Here is a 19,592-nt window from a genome sequence, read left to right on the forward strand (position 1 = left end):
ATCCAGCCGCTAAAGCCCAGCTGTGCGTGGGGTCCGCCCAGGAACTGCAGTTTATGAACAAGCTGAGCCTGAGTCTCCTCTCGAAATATATACAAATATGAGCGGGGGGGCTGGGGGAAGAAGTCAGGCTCTGAGAAAGAGAGTTTGATTTTTTTTTTCCTCCCGATGTCAATGCAGAGCTGCTCCTGGCTCCATACAGCCCAAGGATCTTTGAAGGGGACCTAAAGCCTGCTGCATGCATCTAATCAAAAACGCATGGGTATTCCTGCATGAGACTTTCATCTGAGTAAAGCACGAAAGGTAATGCCTCGATATACTGAGCTGCCATTAATTCACTACTTTCCCCCTGTATTTTAGAAATTATCTTTTAAATAACCTTCAACGGGCCATATTGATAATAGGGATAATTAAAAGTTTTAGGGCAGCTTTTTCAGAAAGACCACATCAATGTGAGCTTAGCCTAAAATAGGTGCTTGCAACCCATTAAAGCAGCAGGATTTAAGCATATATGTTTTCCTGAATCAGGGCCTAAAATAATAACATAGGGCATTTAAATATCTACTTTCTCCCCAAGATCTCCAACTGCTCTGCAAAAACCAGTAAGAAATATTATCCCACTTACAAAAGGGAAACTGTGAAATGTAGCAGAATTCTGACTTGCCTTAGCTGTTTACACAATTGATCAGTGGCAAAAGGAGGGGTAAAATCCTCAAACTCTTGCCCTGTGATCTACCCCAATCCTTCAGATCGATGTACTTGAGTGTGACAGAGAAAGAGATGTTGTTATTAAGGCTTTTTGCAACCAACAAAAAAAAAAAAGAAAATATTTTATAGTTACTGAAAAGCTTTTTATTTACCCCTTTTACAAGGGGTAAATTTTTTGGTTTATTAATCAGTTTGAGGTGGATATGTGGTGTACCTATTGCGTACATATCCATTATGGTGAATATTTTCCTCCATTGGACTTGAAGGCCCTTTCTTTGTATCCATCTTGCTGATTATTTGCACCCACTTGTTTTGTAAACTATTTATATAAATGATTCTGTTAGGGTGTTATATAATGGTATCTCTTTTCCCGTCTTCTGTGTTAAAAAGGAGAAAGAGGAGATGTTAGATGTGGTACAGGCACAGCTGATAAACATAAAGTGTGTCTCCTGTGCCATGGTGACACATACATGCCTCTGCAGAGGGTTGCTTGGTCTGCTCTGACTTGCCCAGGGTGCCCAGATGCAAGTCAGCTCAGCCTGACCATGGGGAAATTCCTGCATGTGCCTGGTGCAGGCTGCCACAGATCAAATCTGGCCTCTGAGGACTAAGAATGAGCAAACATTCAGCAAACTTTCAGAAAGATGTTATTTTCCAACAAACATATTGGAACTGCTCACATTGGAACTGTTTTGTGCACAGTGGTTTTTTGGGGTGACATGACAAGTCTCCTCTCTCAGATTCAGAGCATTTCAAAATGCCCATGGATTTCTCAGACTGCCAATAGGATTTTCAAATGTGAACTCTTTGTGTGTGTTAGAGGACAACTGGGTAAGGCTTGTGTTAGCAACATCACAGATTATTCATGATCCATGGGAGCCCCCTTTAAAACCAGGAAGAAACCCCTGCTGCCTATGAAACTTGGAGAGAAATAATGTTCCCAGCAGGAGTCCAGAGGGGCTTTAAACAATGGTGGACATTGACAAAACATGCTGTAGGATTTGGAAGTGCAGGAGAAGCACGGGGTATTATTTTTTCTAGCAGCAGTACCTGGGAAGGCAGCGGGATGTCTGCACAATATCACTGCAGCCAGAGACCCTGAGCTGCAGGATCTGCATTTTCCAAAATTCCAGGCAATCCCAAACAACTTTTGAGCCAAACTGAACCCTATAAAATGCTTTGTCCTGTCTGCAGAATAATCTTAGGGAGAGACTTGGGGCCAGATCTCACTGAAATGAGAGCAAAGGCAGTAGCTGTCCCACGTGATGGCATCTTTACAAGGCAGTTGGATATCTACAGGAAGCTCTGCAAAAGAAAATTTTTGGGGAGCAATGCATGTCCTGCTCTTCCTAAACAGTTATACATATTTTTAGACGGTGTTAGACCTTCTGCTTGGCAAAACAAGCTGCCATGATGACATGGGCAGAGGTTTGCTTTCCTAAACTGGCCACTGGGCACTGCCAGCTGCTTTCTGTGCAGGGGAAAACCTTCCTGTCTGTTCAGTCCTTGTGCAAGACTGGAGGGAGCTAGATGTACCCTCCTGCAACCTGCACTTTTAGTCCACTGAGCTGAGGCTATTGCAAGCAAACCTCATCTGAAGAAGAAGAGGGAAGAGGGGCTGGCACTATGCCATGAATCACCCCAGGTCAACAGGGGAGCCCCTCAGCATGTACTCCACTGACCTGACTACCAACTCTGCTCCGGAGAACCTGGTTATTTCTTAGACCTTATCCAAGGAAAAGAAAAATCCACAAAAGTTACTTGGGGAAAAGTGAGTACTCTGGGGTTTAGCCTAAAGTGCCTAAATTCACATTATAGAGCTTTGCTTCCATGAAAGAACACAGTGACCTTTTGAGAAAGACGCTGGGGAGGAAGAAGAGATAAATGGTTATTTTTATTGTTGGCTTGTTTATTCCTTTTGGTGTAAATTCCCCTGCTGCTCTATTAGTGGTCTGGACAGCCTCATAACTCAAGACACACTGAAGGCTGGATTTAAGCTGAGGAACGTAAGGTCTCTGCAGGGTGATTTTTAAGTTGCATTGTGGGAGCACTTTTCCCAAAGTTCTCATTTAGGAGCTGGAAGATATTTACTAGAGAAGTAAAATAAAACTTTGGACACCTGAAACAATATAGCATATGTTTAAAGGAGGGTTTCAAACAGCCTGTGTTTCCACTGTGGGAGGCAAGGCTCAGCCATCAAGCAATAGATTTGAAGCTGCCAACATGGGCACTAAATTACCCTGCACAGGGTAACCTCATAGTGGACTTGTGCCAGGCTCAGGGACTCAAAACTGTTATTATTTCCAGGGTTGAAAATCACCTTCTTGTGACAGGGAATGTGAAGGGAGAGAGAGAAGGGAACGAAGTAACCACACCCCAGACTGTGCTAACGTAAGGGCCAAGGCTCCTGAGCTTCTCTGGACCTCCTCCATGGTTTCCAGGCCCCAGAGATCCTAGCAGGGTTTAAATTACTGACTACAACAAAAGGTGTTAGGTTTACTTGTGCAATCAGGATGTGTCCTTCTGGCCCTCTTGACAGCCTGCACATTACATAACTGGACTAATGTCTGTTGCATCTGTGTTGCTCTTTTTTAATCTGTTTATCTCAATAGTGATGTTGGGCTTCAGATGAGGTCTGTGAGTGTCTTTGTTGTTAGGAGAATTTGTTTTATACTTTGATGTATTAAAAAACAAGTCTAAAGAAAACCTAGCTGATAGGATCAGGACTTAGCTTCTACTATGAGCACAAATGCATGAGTATGGATTTGTTTTTATGTTGTGTGCTCATATTGTACTACCCCCAAGTTGTCCTGGCAGTTAATCAAACCCCAGAAATATCATCACTTCTGCATCTTATAAGCACAACCTTGGTTTCACTGTGCCATCAGCAGCAGCTGCCTGAGAAAAATGTGCACTTTGCAGTGTGGATCCAATCCAGCCTCTGTCTCCACCCTGCATTCATAAGAACACTGGCCCCAGTCCTGGGAATGTTGACTAAATTCAGATGTCATTGCCTGGTGGCACTGAGGGTGCCCATCAGTCTCTGGGAAAAGTTCTCATTACCTTGCACTGTCTCAGTTTCACAGGGTTTTGATGTTTGAGATCTTGGATGGGGTACTATGGCTTGTGGTCCCTACTACCACCTAAGGAAAAATACCATGATGGCCTTTGACATTTTCCATTCCCTTGCTACAGCTTGTCCCAGCAGTGGTGTGTCTTTGAAGATCCAATGGCACGAGGAATCAATCAAAGCCAACACTGCACCATGAGGGACACAGCCATTCCTCCTTTGGGCACAGGTGGCCTTGTCTGCTGTGCCACAACCCCTTTTCCTTAGCCCTGCCAACGTGCCTGTGCTCCAGCCTCTCAGCTAATGCTCATTTCGGTAGCCACACAGGATAATTGCATTTTCTAAATGATGCCTGACTTTCATTGGAGTCTTTGTACAGTCTTGATGCACTGGACTAAGTTTAACTTCTCACAGACTGTGTGTAACAGCTTCCTTGACCAAAGCTGCACCAATATTAAGTAGAGGTCTATCAGTCTCTACCATTTACAATATTATTGAGGTGACTTGTAGTTTTTTTTTCTCTTCAATTCTGTCACACATCATCTGGCTTTCCTCCCTTGAAGTTTTCTCATGGCTTACTTTGAGCTGCTTTTGAAGCCACTTTCAATACATTTTCATTCATACTGTTGATGTGTTTGTACAGATTCTTTCAAAAATATGGATTAGTTTTGGTTTTCTTGTTTTTATTTGTGGACTGAGATATGCTGTTGCTGACAGGAATGGAAACCACCAATTGCAGACTGAGTGAAACTGAATGATTTTCCCCACTGCAAGACTCACACATATCTCTTCCACTTTTTCTCAGGAAAATTAACAATGAGCTGGTTTTCCTACACCTTAGTACTCATTTCACTCAGATATTTAGATGATAGAAATATGTCTATGAGGTGCCTGAACTCACCTACTTTTCTGCCTGCACTCTGCCATGCTGAAGCAGCTACTTGTGCATTTTACTGGAAGTTCCTTGACATTAATTTTTCTTCTGTATTTTCTTAGGGATCCTAAGCTAGCACTGTTTTCTGCTGCATCCATCACACATGAAGGACATCACACACAGACAGATGCCAGGCTCTTCAGTGGGGATCAGCCTTTGAAGACCCACAGCACAACCTGGCATCCCTTCAGCTGCCGGATGCCTCTGGAGAGCAAATACCTTCAGTTCTGAAGGAATTAGTCTGTAGAGGGAAACAGGAGCAGTTTGACAGCCTGACTCAGGATCTTTGTATTATTATTACTGGTAGTGAAACTATGATAGGATCCAGGAGCCTGAACCATGGATCAGGAATGTGCTTTTGAAGAGAAACTCCTGGCCTTCCTGCTTTGGCTTGTGTTACAAGGCAGTCTTAAGGCAGGCACACATGGGGGTTTTTTTCAATAGCAGCGAAACTGGAAGTTGTGAAGGGTGGCCAGTCCCTGGGAGTGGGCTAGAGGCACCCTAAAAGTTATCAGCTAAAATATGTGTGGTGTGGATGGTGGGTTCTCAGCTCCAGGGTGTTGCTCCATTAATCCATTCTGTCCTGAACCTCCTTTGGAGCACTGGCACAGCCAGATCCTGCACAGGATATGCAGTCAGCAGGAATACTGGCTGCTTTACTCTCTCTTCCTGAGGTTACTGAAAGGCTTAGGGTGTTGCAGGATAGATGCAAAGCAGAGCCACTGCTTCAGGTGTTTTCATTCTGGTTTTCAGTAGCATGATGGTTCTTGTTAGTAGTTTTATTATCTTTTAAATCTAATTACTTCTAAGAAGTTGAAAGATGAGGAAATTGAAATGAAGATACTGATAAATAATGTTGTGACAAAGGGGAAAATATCTGAACTATTTCTAATTAATATGGCTTTTTTTTCTTTTTTTGATGTGTGTTATTTGCTAGAGCAACACAGGCTGTTGAAAAATCCAATAAGAACACATAAAACAAAAAACACCAGGAAACCAGTTTATATGGTAATATAGCTTTCTTCCATCAAAAAGCTTATCCAGTATAACAATAGGATTAAAACAAATAGATTTACAGACTAGAAAAGATGGAGTTCCCTTCTTTCCAGAGACTGTAATGGGAGTTAGGGCAGCTTCAGAGACAGAAGGGACTTGTAGGTAGGAAGTTGAGCAAAGTTTGCCTTCTTTAAGTTGAAGAACAAGGGACCTACTGCCTAGTGAAGATGCTGAAGAGCAGGAGAGTGTCCTGGTTAGATTGACCAGCAGGAGATTGGACTCACACCCTGACAAGAGGGGATCCAGGGAGACCCCGAGTGCTTGAGTGGTTGTGCCTAGCTAGGGGGGAAGCACTACAGCTTATTTTGATCGAAGTAGACAAATCCTGGAAGTTCTCCTGGGAGCAGCACTGTGCTGTGAGAAAATACTGTTACCCCACTTTGCAGGCTGAGGTAGGGAAACGTGGCTCAGGAAGAGGACTTTGGTGTTTCTGGAAGATCTCTCCATTGCACATTGGTTTTTTCAAGACGTCTCACTCTCCTCTGAACTCTCCAGGCAGTAATGTACGTGAGGGCTACCCAGGCTCTCAGTCGTTTTGATTTAGGCACTTCTATCACTACCCTCATCCTATATATGTAATGTTTTAACTCTTCTCCAGATCTTTTAGTGTATGAAGAAAATTCAAAGGTGAAAATGGTTTTTGAAATCATAGAATGTAAGACCTACAATATATTACTGTACTTTATTGATGATGTTTTTTCCATAATAAAAATATTTAGTACAAAGTATGATATCCTGCATGAGTTTCATATAAATATTTCCATTATATAACTGATAGGGATCAGAAAAATTTCAGTATGCACATGCTGCAAATGCAAGTGTAATTGATACAAGGTATGTATCTCAATGTACATCTTGAGTAAACATAAGAAAACCATAGCTTAATGAAAAACAGACTGTGTCTTACAACATGCAATCATGCTTTTACATCTGAACTGGACCTTGGGTTTAGAAAACAAATCTTAAATCAGTCCTATTCAGAGGACAAATCACAGTTCACATACTTGTAAAAAACTTTTCTTTTGGGAAAGCCTTTTGAGGAAAAGCTTGGGAAACTCCATACAGCTACAGTGGTGGAGGGGTGGGAAAGGATAGATTGAGGTATCAGTTCAAACAATCTGAGGAAAAAGTTGCATAAACATTGAAGACAACAGAATAGAAACCAGACGCCAAATATTAATTCGTGGGGTCTTCAAAGGGGATTTTGAGATTTATTTTAATTGTTGTTGAAAGAAAAAGATTAATTTTTGGATTAAAAATGTATGCAAATTCATCTCTGGTCAACACTACAAAAACCCCATTTCCTACACAAAGCAGAAAAAAGCAAAGCAAAGAAACCCATAATATCAACTCTGTAATCCCCCAAAGTGGCCTTTAACCTGGGTTTGAAAAGAATAGGAAAAGAAAAAAAAGCTACATAAGAGTAATAAAGAAGGTAGTGCCTGAATCAAAGGACATGAATCTGGTGCAAGAATGGGAAATCTCAAGAGATGATGTGATATGTAAACCAGGGAACAATGACACTGTTCCTGAGTGCCCAAAATGGTATTTGGAGAACGAGGAACAAAAAGGAACAACCTCTTTATCCAGTTTGCCTGTCCCACAGGGACTGTGCAGGCACCATGGGATCATGAGGGAATAAACCCAACAGTGAAAAAAAAAAAAAAATGTATATATGTATAAATCTACAGTGTATGATGTTCTGTAGGGGCTGAAGGGTTGACTTCCTGAATGTCTTTCCAAAAAGACGGACAGGGAATGACAGAAATGCACAGGGAGGTTTTCTCCTGTTCAATGAGAAGAGATGGGATGGCTGGGGCTTTCACTAGATAATGTCAGAAGCTTCCACAGAGCTGAACTTGGCAGACTTTACCTACTCGAATCCCTCCTGAGGAAGCGTGGCAGGATGGGACATCCATGGGTGCTCCTCAGCAGAGATGGTGAGCAGGAGAAAGCCCCTCTGCGTGTCCAGCCACTGTTGGGGGGGAGCTGGTGGAAAAGGCTGGCTGCCAGGAGGGTGAGGCAAAAGGAACACAGGACGACCAAGTCCTTCACTCCTACTAAAGGAGTGAGTGGGAAATAACAGGCTGGTGGGCTTTAATAAAACAACCCGAGCTGCCTAGTGCTAACAAACATCCTGTGGGAAAGTTCATGGCTGCTGAAAGAGACCCGGTAAAGGAAAGTGACGAATCTTGCTATAGATGAAAGATGAGAAAGTATCTGAAATATTTCCCATTAGTATGGAATTTAATTTTTGTTTAAGGTGTGTTCTTTGCTGTAACATCACAGTGTGTCAAAAAAACCCGACCAACCAACCAAAAAACAAGCAGGAAAGGTGTGTGAAGCATGGCACGAGAAACTCTTCGGTGACCTGAGAACTAAGAGGGGAACAACGACACAAACAAATTTTATAAATAAACATTTACAGCTGTAAGAGTGAGAGTGAGGGGCCGGGGGAAGCTTTGTCCCGGGCTGGGACAGGAGGCTTAAGGCTGCCTGTGGGCCAGCGGAGCGCGGTCACAGCGAGGGGTGGCCGCGCACAGGGGCACGAATGACCCCCTTCTGGGCACCAGGGTGGGCAGGACGCCCTCAGAGCCTCCGGATCGAGCCTGTCCACGGGCACGGGCGGCCGCGAAGGCGGTGAGGGCGGTGAGGGCCGTGCCGGCCGGCCTCGCCCCCGCCCGAGCCCTGCGGACACACCCCGGCCCGGCCCGGCTCCAGGAGCGGCCATGGCGCGCCCTGAGCCCGGCTCAGCGCCTGCGCGGAGCGCCGCGGCCGAGCCCCCGAGCCCCATGGAGAGCACCGAGCCCGAGCCGAGCGGCAGCCGCCCGGAGGAGGAGGAAGAGGAGGAGGAAGAGGAGGAAGAAGAAGAGGAAGAAGACGAAGGCGTCCTGCCGCCCCCGGGGCAGCCCTTGGCCGCGGTGAGGGTGCGGAGGGCGGTGGCGGAGGGGCAGCGTCCCCCTCCCCGGGCTCTCGGCCTGCTCCGCCGGGCGAGCACCGGGCTTTCCTGAGCGCGCTGCCCGGGCCGGGCGGGGAGGGTGGCGGGGCTCGGGGGGCCGGGCGCTCGCTCAGCGCTGCCTGCGACGGCGGGAAGGGGCTACAGGTGGGTCCAGCCCTTCCTTCGCTGCTTGGGGCCGAGCCCTGCTCGGTGGAGCACCGGGCAGAGCTGTGCAGCATGACCCTCTAAGCTGCGGGGTTCGCTTCTCAGCCCTGTCCTGGCCGCTGTGAGAGAGCTTTGTGCACCCTCTACCCTCGTCCCTAATGTCAGATTATTGTTTATTATTATCAGTTATGTTTTTGTCTCCCCCTCCCCCCTTAATTTCACAAGTGACTCCCCCTCCCTGCTCAGTGCAGCTCTGCCTTTCCATGGTGGGCGTGTGGTCCTTACTGATTTCTGGCGGCCAGTGTGTAATAGATAACGATCCTCCTCTGAGAGATTAAAAGAAAAACATCTTGGTCCGGATATATTCTGTTTCCTGTGAAAGGGGAGAGGTGGCTTCATGTGTCCCGGGTGTCCTGAAGAGGAATTCACTGGTAGCTGGGAAGTGTTTGGATAGAAAATACTGGGGTTAGCGTGTGTGTTTTTTAAAAAAAGGTTACTTTGTTACCTGTAAAGAAAAATATTTCTCGTTTCTATATCCTCCTGGTTCAGGGCGGTTTTTGGTACCCTAAGTTGTCAGTTTGTTGACTTTTCTGTTTTCCCCCGAAAGGAAGTTTCCAGTTTTCACTTGCAAATGTGATACAGAACATAGGTATAAAGCAAAGCCCTGTCAAAGCCTTTATTCCCCAGAGACTTGTCTTATTTGAACAAATGTGGTGTAGGAGAAGGGGAGGCAAGGTTAGTAGCCTTTGCCTTGTGTGGTTAATGTTACATGAATCTTTATTTTCCCCTTCTAAAAAGATGGAAGACTGTTTGGCAAAGAAAATGGAAATCACGGTTTCAGAAGCTGAAAAACGGACTGGGAGGAATGCCATGAACATACAAGAAACATACACTGCTTACCTCATTGAGACTAGGTGGGTGATGAGAGCTCAGTCTCAAGCGTACATGGATGTGCCATTCTAAACAGATTTTCCTCCTTCCACCCCTAAAAATAATCAGGTACATTTGATGAGAGGATCTAGCTGTTTTTGTGCTTTGTTATGTGGTTATCAACCTACTCTGAAGGATCTTTTCCTGTGAAAATTTGGCAGCTGATCTCCAGTTCAGTACTAGTGCTGGTTTTGTGTAACTGTGTACTGTAATTCTTCATTTGGACCTAGGTGGGAAAATGTGTGTTTGAAAGTTGTTGCATCAAAATGGTGCCAGCAACTGCTTGGTTATTTCTTGGACATAAGTTGGACAAATTTATATACGTATTTGTGAGATTGTATGTGAGAGAAGTCTAAAGTAACTGTTAGGCTTATTTGAGATGACAAGAAAGAGAGAAGTCTCATGACTTATGTCATGTGGTCAAAATTTATTGCTCAGCTTATATTTGAAGTGTTTTGCTTGATTTGATTACCACATACTCCTTGTAGATGGTTTAAGTATTAGAGTTAGTTAACTATTTCCTTTCTTCATACTAATTTGAGCTTTCACTGGGGAATTTACTGCTCTTAATCTTCTTGTGTTAACAAGATGAATACTACGGGTATGATAAACATTCTCAGTACCACAAGCACAAAATTTCAAGTATTGAGTAGTAGCAAACTTTAAAATCTCTTCTAATTTATCCTTACTTTCCAAAAAGTAACAGATGACCCCTTTTATGTGGGATCATGTTACTCCGATGAAACAAGAATTTCAAAATTACTTTGTTACGAGTTTTGTTTAGCTCTTCTTTATATTACTAGTTTTAACCTTTGGGCCTTGCCTTTGGAGTTATCAAAGAAAACCTTCTGAAACAAAGCAGTCGCATTTTGCAAAGGCTCTGAAGAGCTCAAATTGTAATACTGTCACACAAGCCGCCTATCTGCTAGCCAAAGGCTTCTTAGCTTGTTTAGCTGATGGACGCACCAGTCACACTGATTGCAGGCCCCCTGGGATAAGTTTGCTATATTTTTGCTAAACTTAAAGAACAAAATCCAAAATAGACATACATTTTTCAAATATTGTCACTCTTTGACAGTTGCTCAGATGCTTAAAAATATCTTTACAGTGTATTGCTATTAAAGATCACACCTTCTCATGTAAGTAGTGTTGTTTTTATTGTAATGATATTTCTGAAGGAAAAGAGAAGAAAATTGGAATCATTGGGGCCTAACTGTGATATGAAGTGTACTCTGGAGGCAGATTTATACAGCCCCAGAACATGCTGACTGCATCTCCTTTTCCAGTCATCCTTGCATTACTTTAGAGTTGCTCCCACTGGTCTTTCCCAGTTGTTCTTTCATAGTGGCAAAGCTGTACTTTGCTGGCCAGATTGTGTTCTTTCATTAGGATTTATTTTACTCTGTGGTCAGCAAATACCTAGACCAATTACATGTTTGTCACAGAGCGATTGAAAATGTGTGTTTGTCACATCTCTAATAAAATAGGTTCTCTATTCCTTTTGCTGAGACGGCAGAACTTCTTGCATAAATATAATTGGTGGCTATTAAATGTGCTTCCTGCTGAGCCTGTAGCTGTAGGTGGGCTTCACAGTAATTTGTCTGGGTAATAAGATATTTTGTAGCTAAAGAATAAAACTGTTTATAGTAATATAAAGGGAAGACCACTTAATAATAGTTGCATTATGTTTATGTGAACTGGGGTTTCACCATTACTGCTATCTAGGATTTAATTTCAGTTTGAATTGAGGAATTCTATCTGGGTGAATTAGAGGCACAAGATGGATACAATTACGACAATTTGTTTTAGAACAGGAGCTGAGTGCTTAAACCTTTAACACAAAAGTTTCACTGGTGCCGGTGAAAATATTTTCAAAATGCGAGTGATGGTGTTACTTAGTTTTCCTTTTTAAGTGAAAAGATTTATTACTATGCTCCCATTTTTGTGTGAATTTGTTGATTTTTTAATTAATGTGGTATTATACTTTCATGTAGATATATTTCTTTGAGACAAAACAAACTCCATTGTTGTAGACTGCAGAGCGTCAACACATTCCAAGGGTTGTGGTTCCTGAAAACATCTTCTTTAGACCTTTCTGCATTACCTAATTCAATTTTTTTATGATGAGCTATTTCCATTCAATTAGTCATAATGTCAGTTTGTTTCACAGCTTCTGTTAAACTGTACAGTTATTTAAAAATAAATCAATTTTTATATTCTCCCTGTGAGAACAGAGGTCACTTCTACCTATTTGTGGGAAATGGCATTAAGGCAAGTATATATTCTTAAGATGTGTAGCTAAATATTCCTTCTTGAGATGTGCTCAGTATATCACTTGCTTTCTGTAAGGGAAGTAGCAAATATCCAGGATCTTACTTAAATCCAGACTTGCTTGTTAGAATTTTAGGCAGCTGTGTCTTACATCAGAGTCTGCAAGAAACTACAAGAACTCAGGTAGAATAAACTCCTGAGTCTGACTTCTGGCTTTGTACCTGTTATCTCCATGACAGAGCTGAAGGTTAATCAGAATGCAGAGCACTTCTAAAGTGCTCTGTGGTATTGCACTTTTAATTATAGGACATACAGGGAATGCCTTTTTTTTCCTGGTCTCCTTTAAAGTAAACAATTTCTTCTGTAGTAGTAGGACACTTCCTTTAGTTGACTTTCCTTTCATCCCTGCTGACTAAAAGGCCTTCCCAATCAAACAATATGATGACTCGCATATTTTTTTTTGTTGTTGTTGTTCTGTTTTAAATATGGCTTTAGGAAAAAGTAGCACAAGTTTGTGCAGCCTGCTATCTGACCACTTAATAGCAGGATCCCTGGTTTCCAGTCCTGCTAGTCTTTGCTTTCTCTTGCACTAATTTGACAAGGAGGTTCATTTTATTTCCTTTTTACTCCCACAGTATGGCTGGGAAGTTAGTAGTCTTATTTCTGGTTACAGTCTTTGGAAAGTTTTCCACTAGTTAAATTGTGATATGAGTGTTACCTGCTTCTCTGCTAAGACCTCGGATTGCCCGTCCAAAGTGTGAGAACTTCTAAAGAAAGTTTCTTTGGGAGAAATGGACTTGGAAATCAGTAGCTGGCCAGGCTACAGTTCTGTGATAGCAGTGCTGCATTGTGTTATTTGAGGAGTTTTTCCTTTGTTATATTTTGTTTAGTACCCTTCTCAAAGTTTCCTTTTTCACACTGGGCTAGGTGAAAAGCCCAGGCATGGGTTTCCTGAGAAGAGGCACAGGATGAATGCCCACAAAGGGCAAATGTTGTCTTCTGATAGAACAGTAAAGGGCAGATTTTGGCCAATGGGAGTCAGGAAGACTTGTCTAAAGTACTCCAAAGAGGTGTGAGGGAAAAAGTCTAGATTCAACATGAGCTTTAAGCAGGGGAGAGTTGGGAGCTGAAAGAAGACAGAGGATTTGAGAACTTAGTTTTCTGGTGATTTTTACTTGATAGAAACTATAAATCATTCATCTTCCTGACAAATTTATGTTTTAGTTAAATACAGTAAACTGGGTGGCAGTATAAAGATACCAAAGAATCATGTGGCTGTGGAAAACCTTCTGGCAAGAGAAATGCTTCCTTGTCATACAGCTTGCCAGGTAGAAGAGCAATTATCAAACATCAGCTGTCTGAGAGGCCTAAATACAGAGACTATTTCTAAATAGCTGATGGAAAAAATTGCCCATCCCTCTAAAATGGTGTTCCTCTGCACAGGGAGTGAACCTTGCCCACTACAAGGAGTGAAGTGTCACTTCTCTTACACTGGAAGGTCAAAGGTTGAAAGCAGAGTTACTGATTCTGCCATTGAAGAGATGATTACTTTTACAAGGAAATAAACCTGTATATTTCCTTCTTGTCTGATTTAATTCTTCACAGCCATTTGTCTTTACTGCATTCAGAATTATTTAATGGCTCATTTAAGATAATTAGTTTTAAATGGGAAGTGAAAAGAGGTTAATTAGATGGACTGAAGTTTTCACATTGACACTTTGAATTAAGGCAAATAAATGAGACATGGAGTAATGTAATCTTTGAATTGGTTATGATAACATCAGTTATAAATGTAAAAGCTACAGGTTTCAATTTTGTATTTTTAATTTTTTTGGGCAGGTTGGTTCATTCGATGAATAACTTGCATTGTTAAAAGTGTCTTTAAAGGGAAAACACATGGTTTTCCTTCCTGAAGACTGTACAAGTATTATATTGTATTTTTAGAACCAAAACAAATTGAGACGTTTGACTGAATATCAACAAGTGATTATAATCTTAATGCAAGTATTGCAGACCAGTTTCAATTTAATGGGGAAGTTCATAACACGGTCTAAAAAATTAGATGGTAGTGAAGGTATTAAGTCTAATGAGTACCTTTGTGGATTTCTACTTCCTTTCTGAAATGGTGTTCCTGGGGAGGAAATGCTCTTGTAATTGGTGGTATTTTATGACCTCATATATAACCAGGCAGAGACATTTTTGATGAATGTGATAAAAAAAAAAAATTCTCTCATCTTGGTTGCCTGTCCTAAATCCATCCATGCAGTTTTGAGCTCTTATTGCCTCATTTAAAAGGACATGGTGCTGACACAGGCTCCTAACTGAGGGCTGTGCAGTGCTTGCCCACCACAGCTTTGCAAGAGCTTTGCTGCTCCCCTCCTTTACCCAACTCTGCAGCATTGTGTGCACTAGAGAGCACAGCCTGGGGGATTACTCTAAGCTGGGTGTAAGCCTGGGGGATGCAACTGATACTAATAATTTCAAAATGTCTTAAATGTATTCAAATCAATTAATTAAAGAAGCATGTCTTCTTTGTTAGGTGCTGTATAGGTGCTCTCCTGATGAAGATAAAAGCAGCTGTAAAAGGCAGTGTTTGCACTCCTGAGACACTGAGAGTAAATGCATGTTAGAATAAAGGAAACAAGTATGATCTGAGATAAGAATAATGTCAGGCTGCTTAACACACTCTGTGGTGAGGTGGTTGTATCAGATGCTGTCTAGTTAGGAAAGAATTAACTACACGGGCAGGTTTGACCTTCAAGATTCTCTGGTGGTAATTTAATCTTTTTCTTCAGGATATAGTGTGAGGTTTTTTTGTCCCTCACAAGGATTGTAAAGCTTGATTAACTGAGACTGGGGGAAGCCTAGCTGTTTTCCACAGATCTGTTTTGTCAGAATAAATTGACAATAGGCTTTCGATGTAGTAAACTTCCTTAGTGTCTTCAGTGTGGGCAGAGTAGATGCAGTGAGTGGTATGAACTGGTCTGGCAGTCTGCTTCCTTCCTTCTGGAGCTCTTGAGGTCCTGTGTGGGCATAAAACTTCAAGTAACGAGGTAGTTGTTTGTGCTGATGTAGGACTAGGCTTCTCTATAAAGCTGTGGTCCTTTTCTGCTGAAGTGTTATGCTCCCAAATGACCTTTTAAAATTTTTGATTAATATTTAGTTTTCTACTTAATGTGTGCAGGCTGAGGTGTTACTAGTATGTTTTTTTTTTCAAATAACTGATGGTTTCTTATTAATTGTAGCAAATACAACGTTGATAAGCAGGCATGTTCAGAAAGGATTTTTCTTTTCTTCCCCCCCCCCCCCCCCCCCCCCCCCCACAGTTAGGTCTCAGCCTGGCTTTTGCTGCTCCTACTTTCTAATTAACTCTGCAAAACAATTATGGAGCATTATAAGCATGATTTAGATGCTTACAGAGATGGACCATTCTCCTGTCAGAAGGCTGGCACAGCAGCATCTGTATCTGCAGCACAGATGTGTCCTCCTGGCATGTGCCTGGGTTCTCAGGGCAGTCCTGACCCCTGTTTTTCTTATCTCCCTATTTATGCTTGCTTGTGCAGTCTGTTCTCAGGCAGGATCCCCATAATACTACCGTGTTGACGGTAGCAGTCTTTCTGAAGGGTTGACAATAACCCATGTAGAAGTCTTGAATCCCATGGTGTAAGTCAGTGCAGCTGGTTGGTAGGCTACTGAAGCTGAAGATAAAAAGGATCTGTAATTCTGAAGTACTTTTATGTGAATGCCTTGAATGGCCAGATTGTTTACCAAACCCTGCTGGGAGTTTTCCTCCAGGAATGCAATGTTTGTGCCTTCAGCTTTTGACTAAACAATTAATCTTTTGAGGCACAGTAGCTGAATTCCTTGTCTATTGAAATTTACCTCTTACTCATCAATAGTTCAATCACTAGATACCTGCTTTGAGCTGAAGTGTTCTTGTAATATTTGAATGGTGCAGCAGTTAGTGTGGGGAGGAATGCTGCACAGCCTGTCAGTCCAGGCTAGGCTGAGCTTACCCTCTTCAGAACTCAGTATTTGCAGGTGCAGCTTCATTGAATTTAAATACTCTAATGGGGAAGAATTCTGTGGGATGCTGACAGTGTGAAGAGTGGCTGTCAGTAGCGTACTCGCCTTTTCTTCTTGAGTCACTCTCAAATAGTTTTGATCTGCAGCAGTTTGTGTTGAATGCTATAAATTTATCCTTTTTTCTTCTTACTTGTGAATGTTTTTTACCCCTACAAATTCAGTCACCTGGAATGAATGTCCTTTCCCCAAGGCATGGTAGATACTTTTTTAACTTAGTAATCTGCAAAAAGTTTTATGTATCTTTTGCATTCTTCTGTGTGACATGATTTCACCTTAAGATGTAACTAAACCAAAGTATATAGCAAGACTGTTCCTCTCTAACTAGGGCTCACAAATAGAGGCACCCTGTATTTTGTTTAAATGTATCAAATAATTGGGGCAGCTTTGGAACGGAATTGTTTGTTTTTCAGTAAAATCATTAGAAATCTGACCTTGTAGACTAAGAATAGCTTAAAAAATTGTCAATAATTTGTGTGCTTCTTAATTTTTTAAAACTTCACAAAGTTCTTATGAATTCAAGAACTGTAAAGCCTGACTTTTACTGGAAAAAATGATGTAGCATTCTCTTCTACTAAATACTATATGAGTAACTACTTGTAGTTCATAATTTATTGTTCCCAGTTCTGAGTTCTCCAGCACCAGAAGGATGTGGACTTACTGAAGGAAGTCCAGTGAAGGGCTGTGATGATGATTATGGGCTTGGATTGTCTGACCTGCAGGGAGAGGTTGAAAGAGATGGAATTATTCAGCCTGTGCAAGAGACAGCTGATTTTAGCAGTTGTGGATCAGTACCTGGTGGGGAGGTAAAGAAGATAGAGTCAGACTCCTGTGATACCAAGAGAGGGCAAAAGGCGGTGCCCACAAATTGAAACATGGGAAATTCCAGGTAAAAGTAAGAAAACCTCTTTATTGTGAGGTTGTCAAACATGGGAGTGGGTTGCTCAATGTGGTGGTAGAGTCTCAGTCCTTGGAGTTACTCAAAACCCAAGTGAGCGTGACTCAGAACGTTCTGCTTTGAGCAAGGAGCTGGATCACAGACATGCAGAGGTCCCTTCCAAGCTCAGCAGTCAATACTGTTCCTTGTAGGTTTATGCCAGTGCTTTGTGTGCTAATTAGTCACTTAAATGAAGAATAAAGTAGATGTAAACATCACCACTGTTTTCTGTTAAGTCTCTTATGTGAATTCTCTCTGTGTTTATTCTGGCATATGCTAACTGCTGGAAATGTTGCTACCCAATGCTTGTTTTATGATATTGCAAGGTATTTCTATTGCTTTGAATGTCTTGTATGAAAAATGATTCTTCTCATCAAGTATTTGTATTACTTTCCAATCCTGTATTCAACAATTTCTCCTTTTATAGTAACATAAACCCCTTTATTACCCTGCTAGGTCATGTTGGTTTTAAGTCTTCAACAAATTTTTCAGACACATAAATTTTGTACCTGCTTGCTCTAGGTAGTTTGTTACATTTTTAGTCCATAACTATAAAAATATGTCCCTTTGAACAAAAAAGGAAAATTGGAAGTACTTTGAAATTTGCTCTTTTTCTAAAAATATCCTTTAAAATATCTTATTATTTTTGAAGTTGTATTTGTAACTGTGTCAACTGTTCTGTGCAAGACCATTTTTGTCCTCTGAAGTGAAGGCTTTCCCACTGAATAGTACATTTCTTCTTACAATATTCTGTATCCTTCAGGTACTCAGGAAATGTTTCTAACTTTGAACCTAACACTGTTCTAAGATAAATAGGGCTGTTTCTGTAAGGGTGTGGACTAAGCCACATGAGTCTCTTTACTTGATTGTGGCCTCCCTGTTTGTTTTTGATGTGTAACTGCATTGGCTTTTCCTGTGTTCCTAGCAAATTCAAGTGCTATCAGGAAGAAATTATAAATATTTTTAAATTAAGTACATAGACATGAAATTAATTAAGGTTGCTTTAGGTTATGGGCAAGTCATGCAGTAATCACTACTATACTTAGGGCCTTTGGTCTAATTGCACTGATGGTTTTTGAGAGAGTAGGTGATGGCTCACACTAATGTTCAAATTTGCTACTTTATCTTTCAGAGCTGTAGAGTCCCAGAGTGAGGGACAATGTGCCCCAGTGGAGTCCCTGTGGCGACGTTACAGTGAATTTGAGTTGTTGAGGAATTATTTGTCAGTTACCTACCCACATATTGTTGTTCCTCCTTTGCCAGAAAAAAGGGTAAGGAAACTGAAACTGTGGCTTGCTTTGTTTTCTTTGTTTTTTAATTTACTGTTGACACTCTTCTGTTTAACTAGGCTGACTTTGTTTGGCATAAGCTATCAGCAGATAATATGGATCCAGATTTTGTGGAAAGAAGAAGAATTGGTCTGGAAAACTTCTTGTTACGTGTGGCTTCACATCCTGTTCTTTGCCAAGACAAAATCTTTTATGCATTTTTAATGCAGGTATAGTAAAGTTATTTTGAAATACATTATTTAGTGATTATTTAATTAAGATAATGTCCTTTTGATCTTTTCTATTGAACCATAAATTGTTCTGTGTCAGGAGGAAAGATAGACAATGTGAATAAACTTGAGGTGGAGAAGGCTTGTCCAGCTAAAAACTTCTTGAGAGCAGCCTGCAGTTGTACAGTTGCCCTTCTAATCTACCTTAGGACTTTTTTTAGTCAAGTTGTAATACTCCTACAAGAGAATTTCCACCTCTTTGGAACAGCCTATTGGGAACCTAATGCATGTTGGTTGGGAGCTCTTCCATAGGACTAAAGCTGAACAAGTTACCATGCTCTACTGCTGACTGCAGGGACAGCACTGGCTTCCAGCTCACTCTTTGGATATCCATGGTTTCTTTAGCCTTGTGGTTTGAGTCATCCATTCCTGTGTCATGGTCCAAAACTGCTACAATATATTATCACAGAAGTTGTGGTCCAATTGTCAGCTTAAGCATTGCATTCTGCAGCTTTCAACTTAAGGAGATGTTGGATAGTTCTTTTTTTCTGTGCTTTGATGAAAGATTCCCAAATACTGGACTGAACATCTATGTTTGCCATGGTACAGAATGTGGGTGGACCAATGTATAGGAGCTGGAAACAGTGGAAAATCAGCAGTACACCTGAGCTAGGTGATGGCATGTGCACTGCAAACTGTTGTCACCTGTATGCTCTCTGCCTTGAGATGCAAAGGTCCTTGGAGATGCTGGTAATCTCAGAGGTAAAATATGTTAGCTACTCTTCTTTAGACAAAGCAGTGTGGCTCCTGCTCCCAGCTGAAAAATTGAGGTAATTGAGAAGAGGATTTTTGGGGAGGAGATTAGTATGTAAGCACAATGTAATAATTGGTTATTCTTAACCCAGCTTCTTGAAAAGACATGGGGAGGGTAACTGAGGCAGAAGCCAGGCATACTGGAGAGGCTCCTGTGATATAAACTCTCATAGGGACTTGCAAAAGCTGCAG

The 19,592-nt window shown here is 41.6% G+C and overlaps 1 protein-coding gene and 1 long non-coding RNA gene across 3 annotated transcripts in view; both read left to right on the plus strand.

The window, feature by feature from the left end:
- Window positions 1-32: 32 nt before the first annotated feature.
- LOC132330403 (uncharacterized) lies at window positions 33-6,491 on the plus strand. Its single transcript, XR_009487301.1, has 2 exons — window positions 33-300; window positions 4,772-6,491. It is a non-coding gene; the product is annotated as an uncharacterized LOC132330403 (long non-coding RNA).
- Window positions 6,492-8,461: 1,970 nt separating this feature from the next.
- Window positions 8,462-19,592, plus strand: part of SNX4 (sorting nexin 4) — a 32,643-nt gene continuing 21,512 nt past the window's right edge. The window contains exons 1-4 of one of the 2 annotated variants that reach the window (XM_059852643.1): window positions 8,462-8,686; window positions 9,667-9,782; window positions 18,222-18,360; window positions 18,438-18,587. In XM_059852643.1, coding sequence (XP_059708626.1) covers window positions 8,495-8,686; window positions 9,667-9,782; window positions 18,222-18,360; window positions 18,438-18,587 — 597 coding nt within the window. In that variant the 5' untranslated portion in view covers window positions 8,462-8,494. The remainder of the gene's footprint in view (window positions 8,687-9,666; window positions 9,783-18,221; window positions 18,361-18,437; window positions 18,588-19,592) is intronic. The other variant, XM_059852644.1, reaches the window with a different exon arrangement.

This window comes from Haemorhous mexicanus, chromosome 8, assembly GCF_027477595.1.
Source record: "Haemorhous mexicanus isolate bHaeMex1 chromosome 8, bHaeMex1.pri, whole genome shotgun sequence".
NCBI lineage: Eukaryota > Metazoa > Chordata > Aves > Passeriformes > Fringillidae > Haemorhous > Haemorhous mexicanus.